The sequence below is a fragment of the Mus musculus genome, chromosome 3 (assembly GCF_000001635.26).
Source record: "Mus musculus strain C57BL/6J chromosome 3, GRCm38.p6 C57BL/6J".
NCBI lineage: Eukaryota > Metazoa > Chordata > Mammalia > Rodentia > Muridae > Mus > Mus musculus.
In genome coordinates, this window is record NC_000069.6 from 94,438,519 (window position 1) to 94,448,908 (window position 10,390).

Below are 10,390 nucleotides of genomic sequence, written 5' to 3' on the forward strand. Positions count from 1 at the left end.
TAATAAATAGACTGTTAACGAAGCTAATGTCTAAGGATAAGGACTATCCTAGTCAAAAGCAACAGCCCCTTCAAATGCTAAAGGTGTGTCTGTTGTTATCAACAGGAAGGCAGCTACTGTAGGTGAATGGGGCAGTAAGTATAGCTATAGTACATTACAACCTACACCAATCTATGGGCTTTTTCTTTTGCGTAAAGGGGAAGTGATTGAGCGGTCTTTTACATGAAAGAGTGACTAGATATGACTCTTAAAATGATCTTTAGTAGTGCACATCTATTATCCCAGCACTCTGGAGGCTGAGACAGGACAAGAATTGGAGGTTGAGGTTAATTTTGGGTCAGATACATGTCTCAAATGAAAAAAAAAAATTAAAAGATTTTTTAAAAAGAAGTTATGGTCTTTGCAGCTCCATAGGAGGAACAACAATATGAACTAACCAGTACTCCCAGAGCTCCCTGGGACTAAACCACTAATCAAAGAAATCACATGGTGAGACTCATGTCTCTAGCTGCATATATAGCAGAGGATGGCCTAGTTGGTCATCAATGGGAGGAGAGGCCCTTGGTCCTGTAAAGGTTCTGCGCCCCAATGTAGGGGAATGCCAGGGCCAGGAAGTGGGAGTGGGTGGGTTGTGAAGCAGGGGGAGGGAGGAGGGAATAGGGGATTTTTTAGAGGGGAAACTAGGAAAGGGGATAACATTTGAAATGTAAATAAAGAAAATATCTAATAAAAAAAGAAGAAGCCAGGGACTGGAGAGGTGGCTCAGTGGTTAAGAGCACTGACTGCTCTTCCCGAGGTCCTGAGTTCAAATCCCAGTAACTACATGGTGGCTCACAACCATCTGTAATGGGATCCGACCCTCTTCTAGTGTGTCTGAAGATAACTGCAGTGTACTCATATACATAAACTAAATAAACAATTTAAAAAGAAGAAGGAGGAGGAAGAGGAAGCAGAAGCAGAAACTGGGCAGTGGTGGCGCACGCCTTTAATCCCAGCACTCGGGAGGCAGAGGCAAACAGATTTCTGAGTTTGAGGCCACCCTGGTCTAAAGAGTGAGTTCCAGGACAGCCAGGGCTACACAGAGAAACCTTGTCTCGAAAAACCGAAAAAGGAGGAGGAGGAGGAGGAGGAGGAGGAGGAGGAGGAGGAGGAGGAGGAGGAGGAGGAGGAGGAGGAGGAGGAGGAGGAGATGGTCTTATGCAGCCCAGAATAGTCTAGAACTGAGTAGGTGAGGATGGCTTTGAACTTTGGATCTTCCTGCCTCTACCTCCAAAGTGCTGAGATTACAAGCATAAGCTACATCTGGCTTAAGGAAAGAAAATCCTATAAAACTGTGTAGGACACATCTCTTATTCCGTGACTACTACAGAAAAAGATAATGTGTTCTCCACAATGGGGCATCAAGCCACACACACACACAATCACAATCACAATCACACAATCAACTGTTTTTCTCCTTGAACCCGTGAAAGAAAGCCCTAAACAGGAACCAGGCACTCCTACTGCATGCTTGCTCAGGACCCACTGCTCCATGTAGTACATCTAACTTGTGCCTTTACTTTGCTTCCAAATAAGATCTCTTACTACTTAGCTCTGTGTACACTTTTCTGTGTCAGTGTGAAAACACTGGGGTACGAGTGACCCCCAATAACATCCTTGGTGACCTCAACCAGAAGGTAAGAGAGTAAATCCTCTTCTGTCTCATTGATGCAAATTTTCCTCACACAGTGTCCACTTTTGTTCCAATCGGATGCTATGGTTGTGCATGGTAGCAGGCTGAACTACCTGTTTAGTCAGAAAGCCATCCCATGTCAGCCTCCCCACTTGTCTGGCCAATAAGGAGCAGGTAGCTGGAGCCCTCCATCAGCTGTTTCACCAAGACAGCAAAGAGGAAGACATGGGTGTGACAGGTACCTTCCAGCCAGGGCTTGAAACAAACAGTCAACCAAATAAAGTCAGTATGATTTTATGGTAGAATAGAGATGCAACAAGGTAGTCTCCTGCCTCTTTCCAATATACCTTTTGTTCTAAAAAAAAAAAAAAAAAAAGTGTTACCACTTAGATTTGGGAGAGAGAGCTCGATCCTCCTGCCTCTGCAGGGATTAAAGACCGGCACCACCATGCCAGCCTGCCACATGGATCCTTTTAACTTAATTCCTATGCATGTGTATGTGGAAGTCAGAGGACAGCTTTTCCAAGTAGTCTATTCTTTCCTTTCACCTTGTTTTTAAACCAAAGGCTCTTGTTCTATCTGCTGCTACACTGTGAATTTAAGCTTCTGGTCAGTTCTCTTGTCTCTATCTCCTATCACCATAGTAATGCTGAGGTTGAGATTACAGACTCAATGGACTCAAGTTACTTCATCTGGCTTTAGGGGGTTTTGTGTGTTGTGGGACTCTAACCCAGTTTATCAGAGCTGCATACGAGCAATTTACCCAGTGAACCATCTTTCCAGCTCTGCCTCTTAGATTTTAAACATTTCCTGTCTTCTTTCCTTTTTATTTCTCTTTTCACTTTCCCTTTTTTCTCACTTTTCCTTGACCTCGTTAGTGTTCTACATGTGATATATATTCTATATGTTTTAATTATTTAGCGTAATTATTTAAGAACATATAGGGTTTTCCTGATGCCTTGTGAAATAAAGAAGCTTTTAAAAATGTGCTCAGCACTCAGAGGATCAGAGGTAGTTCTGAGCTGAAAGCCTCCTCCTTGGGAACTAGTTTTCATGGTGCTAAAGGAAGAAAGCAACTGATAGTCCTACCTAGCTATGATGCCTACCAACCACAACAGTAACCAGCAGCATGCATACTACCTTGACAGTAACCAACAACGCTCTAATTGTACTTCAGGACCTCTCCACAAGAGGGAAGTCATGCCTGTTTCTGGAAACTTAAGATGTTCCTGCCTAGTGAGGTCATGGATCTTGGAGGAGAACCTATAACTACCACCCTACTAAACCAGCATAATCTCTAACTACATTCTAAAACGTTATCCTTCTTCCCACAGATAAGTGTAGTTCTTGCCACTCATCAAGGAAACATCTTTGTAACAAGTGGACATCGTTACAGAAACTACAACCATCAAAACGGAGAGTTGTGAAACGCACTCCCAACTGATACATCTATAATATACCTGCATCTCAAGTTTAGGGATTGTTGTAGAAGAGGAGGCAGAACAATTCTATGAAGTAGAGGAACAGGAAGTTTGCTATGAGATTGTGTCTCCTAAAAATGTCAGGGGCGCTACATCTGTGAATTCTTACCAACATTGCTACCTAAACAAGACCTGAACAAGGAGGACACTAATATACTAATATACTAATGAGAAAGGAAAAAGCTCACAAGGCCTCAACCCTAGACAAAGAGCTACAGGCAAGAAAAGAATGCTGAGAACAGGAGAAATAATCTTCCCCAGGGAAGAGCACACCAGTTGGTTACCCAATACGAAATGATCAGCCCTGAAAACATACATACGTACAAGTAAGAATGTACAGACTGAGCAGATTATATTTATATATTTAAGAATGTATAAACACAAATATAAATAACAAGGGGAAAGAGTCCATGAATCTGAGAGAGGAGGAGAGGGGTTAGAAGGAGAAAAAGGGTAAAATTATATAATCTCAAATATACAAACGTGTAAAAATTTTAAAATAATAAGATGTTTCAAAGAATGGAGGAAAACAAAACAACAAAATGGAATTCTCATCAGCTGTAACAGGAACACCTGCAGGTAGGGCAGTTTATAAAGAATGGGGCATACATTACGTTTTAAATGTCTGTTAGACATATAAGATGATGATGAATAAGAAGTTGGGTATTCCAATGTGAAGTTTGTGGGAGCCTAGGATAAGAATTTGGACATCACTGGCATATAAATAGCGGTTAGCCATAAGGTGAACTGAGAGCATCAAGACACTGGATACTAAAAAGAATGAAATTCCACATACTGAGTGCTGGGTGCAAACAATTAAAAGACTGTTGAAGACTTGTCCTGAATACCAAGGAAATGCGTGTAGGTCAGTCTATGTAAGTGCACATAAAATGGAGTGTAGCACATCTTTCCACACTCCTTTATAGACCCTCATTTTATAACCATCTATTAAGCACAAAGACTCCACAGAAGGACCTGCTTGTGCCTAACAGTAGTTTCTTTTTCTCTACAGTTTGTCTCCTGCAACTCTTTAAATATTAGCTTAAATACAATAGTAACAATATCATGGAAAGTTGCAGAGTTTTTAGAGGATCCCATCCTTCGACTACTTTTAGAAAGATTCAAGGGAAAATTGAGAGTGACATCCATATTTTAGTGTTCAGAAATTATAGCATGTCAAAATTAGAAGTGATCCCAGTACCTAGAACTAAACCAAACCACTTATATTGTTATCATTGGTTTTTATGGATAAAAATCCTCCTCCTCACCAGTTAATTATTATTATTGGTCTCGCTATGTAGCCCTGGCTGGCCTAGAGCTTGAGATGTAAACCAGATTAGCTTGAACTTGTCCTGCAGGAAGATTACAGGGTGCGCCAAGCCCCCTCCGCCTCTTTTTTTAAAAGTGAAGCCAAAAAAAAAAAAAAAAAAAAAAAAAAGTACGTTTTCCACTGTCGGTCCACGCAAAGCTCTGTGGAAAGTGGTGACAAAAAAAAAAAAAAGCAGTTCTCTCCGCTGTCCTATCGTCGGCGTGCAAGGCGGGGTTGCGGCAACTCTCCCACTCCCCATGCCCAGGTCTCAGCGCAGCCTATATCTATACCACTCAGGCGCGCCGCGGGCAGCCCAGAGGCGCAGCTGCGCATGCGCGGGGTCCTTCTTCCGCCTGTCCGCTCCGCTGTCATGGCGGCCTCTGTGGCTCCCGGGGTTAGGACTCTGTGGTGGGCAGGTGCTGCTTGGCTGCGTCAAGGAGGCATCCGGGAGCTATTCCGGCCGCGAATTGAAGGGAGTACCCCGGGGCGTGACTTCAGTCTCTCTCATTATCAGGTGAGGGCCGGCTGGGGCTTGGGTCCTACACGGTGGGGGACAGGAGTGTCGTTCGTGCCAGACTCAGACTGCGGGGCTGGGGGGCAGACTTTCCTGGGGACGCCGGCGGGGTGGCGGGTTGTTCTCTGCGGACACTCGCTCACCCCAGCCTCCCTGACCACCAGAGCACGGTCATCGTGGAGCGCTGGTGGAAGGTGCCGCTCGCCGGGGAGGGCCGAAAGCCGCACCTGCACCGGCGTCACCGCGTGTATAAGTTGGTGGAGGACACGAAACACCGGCCCAAAGACAACTTGGAGCTCATCCTCACGCAGTCTGTGGACGGTAAGGCTTGGGCCCAGGTACTGACCCCTTCCCCTGTCCCTGTCCTCTGTCCCCTGCTCTTGTTTGACGTTAACCGCTTCCTGCCTCTCTTTTGTTGCTTTGTTTTTACTACTTTGTGGTTCTGGTGAGAAAAAAAAAGTCACGGAAAATTAAAACGTGTGTGCAATATTGTTAACTGTGTAAAGAGAAGCCTAACAGTTCGCAGCACAAACAGTGACATTCTTTGATTGAACAGCTCAGTCTGCACCAGTTTTTAAGCTAGACGTGTGACAAGTGTAGTTCCTAATAAATGCATGGTGTGTGTGTGTGTGTGTGTGTGTGTGTGTGTGTGTGTGTGTGAGAGAGAGAGAGAGAGAGAGAGAGAGAGAGAGAGAGAGAAAGAGAAAGAAGGGGGGCGCCAAAGGTCCACCTTATTTGATACAGGGCATGAGTTGAGCCCCCAGGGATGTAGGTATTACCTCCCCTCAGTGCTAAGGTTATGGACAATATCCAAACTCAGATCCTCTATGCAGCTGGCACTTTAACGACTGGACCTTATAACCTGCCCTAGTAAATTGACGGTGGTGGTGGTGGTGGTGTTTGTAAGGAAGAATAAAAACTGTGAGAAAGTAAGGGCTGTCTCTTTTCTATGCCCCTCCCTTTTGGTGATGCTGGAGATGTACCCCAAGGCCTGAGTACACTAAGGCACAGCCTTTACCTGTGGCTGATCCCATGATCATCTTTTCCATAGCCTGCAGAGATTTCATCTGCCATTCCCGTTCTCATTGACAGAAATTGGAGTCCGGGGTGATCTGGTCTCAGTGAAGAAATCTGTGGGTCGTAACAAGCTCCTTTCTCAGGGACTGGCAGTGTATGCTTCTCCTGAAAATAGGAAGCTGTTTGAAGAGGAGAAATCGGTGAGCTCAAAGGACCAAGGGGTTTGGAAAAATAAAACTTTAAGGTACCTGCTAGGAAGTCCTTCCTTTTGTTGTTTAATTCAAAGATGAAGTAACAGCTAGAACCCAGAAGCCCACCAGTTCCCAGCACAGCTGGGCTGTAATTACTCAGTGTGGCGCATTGCTTCTACTCAGTTTCATCTCTTTCAGCTGAGACGCGAAGGAAAACTGGAGAAGATCCAGACAAAGGCAGGAGAGGCGGTGAGTAGGAAGTTTTTATTGATTCCTCATGGAGGTCATCGCCCTCCTGAGTCCCTGATGGCCTTCACGTCTGCTTATTGTTACACACAAGGATGAGCTAAAGTAGTATTGTGGCTGATGCTCTGTGTAGCTGGTATGGAGTCCTCTGGAACTGCTGTGTTGGGTACAGTGTACTGGAACTAGCTCTGTACATCTGCCTGCCTCTGCCTCCCAAGTGCTGGGATTAAGGGCGTTGGACACCACAGCTGGCTGCTTTTTTACTTCCTTTAAGAAAATGTGCCAATTTTTTAATTTGTTCATTTCTTCCATTTGAAATACTCAGAGCCTGGGATTTTGGGGGGGGGGGTGCAAAAAATGCCCTAGCTTTTGAGGGAGTCCCAATCCAGGAAGCAAGATCTATGGGAAAATATAAGATAAAGACTCTGCCTTTTGGGAATATTTTCAAATAAGTTGGAGAGAGAACTGTAGACACACAGGAGAAGGTAGTCAGCAAACTAAAGGCAGTAAAGTAGGAGTCACTTGATAGACAGCTGGAAAGAGGGTCTGGAGGTGCTGGGGGGTAAGAGGGGAGGGGTACTTTTTTCTTGTAGTAGTAAATAAGGCCCTTGGAATTAGTAGGTTTGAGGCAATCTAGGCAGTATAAGTGAATATTTAAGGTATGCTTATTTGAAATAGGGGATCTTATATGGCCATAGCTGGCCCTGAACTCTGTATATAGCCAAGGCCAGCCCTAACCTAATTCTCCTTACTCTGCCCTTCAGTTGGTGTGATTGTAGACATATGCTGCAAAGGTCATTGTGGATGCTGGGGAGCAAAGCTAGGCCTTGTGTGTGTTATACACACACCTGCCAACAGCTCAAGGGCATATTTTAACAATGAAGATACTCCAGTCTACCTAAAGTAAAGGTTTATATAGTGTAATAGTAGAAAATACACAGCGGGGCCAGGCATGGTGGCGCACGCCTTTAATCTCGGCACTTGGGAGGCAGATGTAGGTAGATCTCTTGAGCTGGAGGTCAGCCTGGTCTACAGAGTGAGTTCCAGAACAACCAGGGCTACACAGAGATACCCTGATTTGAAAAACCAAAAGAGAAAAAAGAGACAGCTGGAAAGAGGGTTGGGCATCAAGTGTAAAAAATATCTTGAACCTTCAGGTAATCTATGTTTAGTTTTGTAAGCAGGAAAGAACTAATGCTGGAGGGCAGGTAGAACTGGATGCCAGAGCTGTGAGGTTGCGAGTCCTGAAGCTTACTTCCTCCCAAGATGCCCCAGGAAGTCTATTACATCTGTGTACTGGGGCAGAGCACATGTGCAGTTCAGAGCACAGCTTGCACGAGCCTGTCTCTCCTTCCTCGAAGTGGATTCTGGGGTCAAACTCTGGGCATTGTTCTTGGCAGCAGGCACCTTTACCTACTGTGCCATCTTGCCCGCCCTAATCCCGAGTTTAATACAGACTATTTCTCTTCCTTTGCCTAGAAACAGCAAAATAAAATCCCCTATGAAATCCTGAAAGCATCTTTCTTCTATATCAGAGCTGAGGAAAATGACTGTTGTGGGTTTTCCCATCAGTGTCCTGTTGTCACCTCTTGTAGCTGTAGAGCAGATGTTATACCTTTCCCGAACCTAAGACCCTGTGGCTTGAACTGTTTCCTCTCCTCTGACTCCAACTCCTCTTGACCCACAGACAGTGAAGTTTCTGAGAAGCTGTCATCTAGAGGTGGGAATGAAGAACAATGTCAAATGGGAACTAAACCCTGAAATAGTTGCCCGCCATTTCTTCAAGAATGTGAGTGTTCCCAAACATTAGTATTTCCTTTGAGTAAGAGCCATCTCTCCTTGGTAGAAGACCCATGATTGAACTGTCCTCTATAAAATGGTTTTACTAGCTGGAGTTGGGAGTTATTCTTGGTTGATTTGCAGGGAAAAGGGAGGAATGTGGCTCAGAACTTAAAGGTAGTTGCAGATTTTAAGGACTAATGGGAAAGGGCAGTTGAGTTTACTTTATCTCTAGCTAGGAAGAACCTGGGAATATGTGACTTACTGGAGAATCATTACTTTTGTGATGAAGCAGTATTAGTCTCAAGACCTGTTCTGTTTGTAAATTCACCACCCTCGCTGAGAAATAAGACTGAGCCTCTTCTGCTATCATCTGTGGGCATCTGTGCCCTTCCCTGACATCAACCAGAATCAGTTCCCCAGGTGTATTCAGTCCTACGTAGGAAATTATAGACCAGACTGTTACCTAGGGTGATCCAGGTTAGATTGTGCTGCAATCAAAAGGTTATCTGGTTGTTGGTTCTGTTTTCAGCTTGGTGTGGTGGTTGCCCCACATGCTCTGAGGCTGCCAGAGGAGCCTATCACTCGGTGGGGCGAGTACTGGTGTGATGTGACTGTAAGTGTTTACAGAATTTTCTATTCTTTTTAAGATTTATTTATTTATTTTATGTATATGAGTACACTGTATCTGTACAGATAGTTATGAGCCATCATGTGGTTGCTGGGAATTGAACTCAGGACCTCTGCTGCTCCGCCCCACTCACTCTGGCCCTGCTAAGATTTATTTATTATTATATGTAAGTACACTGTAGCTGTTTTCAGACACACCAGAAGAGGACGTCAGATCTATGTTATGGATAGTTGTGAGCCACCATGTGGTTGCTGGGATTTAAACTCAGGACCTTCAGATGAGCAGTCATTGCTCTTACCCGCTTAGCCATCTCACCAGCCCCAGAATTTTGTTTTGATTGGGAGGAGAACATGTGGAGAGCTGGCTTGGGTGGTATGTTTTCTGCCTCGCTGATCTCTGGCTGTTCCTGTTTTTAATGTCTGTTCAGGTAAATGGACTCGACACTGTGAGAGTTCCTATGTCCGTAGTGCTCTTTCAGAAGCCCAAGACGAAAAGATACAAGCACTGGTTAGCCCAGCAAGCTGCCAAGAGCGTGGCCCCCACCAACCCCCAGGCTGTCTGAGTCAAAAGAGCCGTGGAGCAGCCTGGCCAGCACTTGGAGCTACCCCAGCTCTGAGCAGATGTGGATCATTGAGAACATGTGGACTCAGCAGACTGAGCTGCACATACGGGGCAGGTTCGCTGTGGTTGTCATCTCCTTCAGTGGTCATCGTAGCCAGCTGTGTTGCCTCGCTCTGCAGGCAGTAGATGTAATAAGCTGAATATCAGTGGCCAAAACAGTCTTCTTAGCCGTTCCATCTTTGGGAGAGTTGGTGGGAACAGGTGCAGGGGCCTAGCCACTATTCTGACAGTTGTTTTATTCTCAGCCAGACTGTGTCTTGTGCAGAAATGAAGAGCTGCTTAACTGGGCTTCAGTTGACGGGGCAGGATATCCAAGTAAGGTGTCTTGAGCCATGGAGGGCTGTACAAAGGAGGAAAATATAGCCATTCTCTGTGTCCTACAGCTGCCATGAGCAGACTGCTCTGAACATAGCCAATTACATCTGCTCTTAGAGCTTTCTCTCTCCATGTGGTTGATAGAGTGGATTCCACTAAGATCTGTATAAGGCCTAAGGATGATTGACAGAGAAAGTGAAGCTGGGATTAAAGATGCTTAAAAAGAAAAAGAACTGGGCTGGCAAGATGGCTCAGCAGGTAAGAGCTCTGACTGCTCTTCCAAAGGTACTGAGTTCAATTCCCAGCAACCACATGGTGGCTCACAACCATCCTTAACAAGATCTGGTGCCCTCTTCTGGAGTGTCTGAAGACAGCTACAGTGTACTTACATATAATAAATAAATAAATCTTTTTAAAAAAAGAAAAAGAACTTCTGTGTTATTTCTTAAGTAGCTCGTGACATTCCATAAAGAAACCCCGATTTCCAGACTTATGATAAGCTAGAGGTCATTCAAGAATACATGTCATAGGCTGGAGATGGTATTGTACACCTTTAATCCCAGCATTCAGGGAGACAGCCATTGCTGGGCTGTTTGACCACAGGCTGTAAGCCT

General features: G+C 44.9%; 1 protein-coding gene across 2 annotated transcripts; it reads left to right on the forward strand.

Annotated features, from left to right (window-relative positions):
- Positions 1-4,635: 4,635 nt before the first annotated feature.
- Mrpl9 (mitochondrial ribosomal protein L9) lies at positions 4,636-10,190 on the forward strand. 2 transcript variants are annotated; one of them, NM_030116.2, is made up of 7 exons: positions 4,818-4,976; positions 5,141-5,297; positions 6,069-6,193; positions 6,383-6,433; positions 8,118-8,219; positions 8,742-8,825; positions 9,268-10,190. In NM_030116.2, exons 1-7 carry the CDS (start codon positions 4,833-4,835, stop codon positions 9,400-9,402), a joined length of 798 nt encoding a protein of 265 aa, NP_084392.1. In that variant the 5' UTR covers positions 4,818-4,832; the 3' UTR covers positions 9,403-10,190. The 2 variants fall into 2 exon arrangements, with proteins under 2 accessions (XP_006502385.1, NP_084392.1); XM_006502322.3 differs by lacking the exon at positions 8,742-8,825 and having other exon boundaries at positions 4,636-4,976; positions 9,268-10,000.
- The last annotated feature ends 200 nt before the right edge of the window (positions 10,191-10,390 follow it).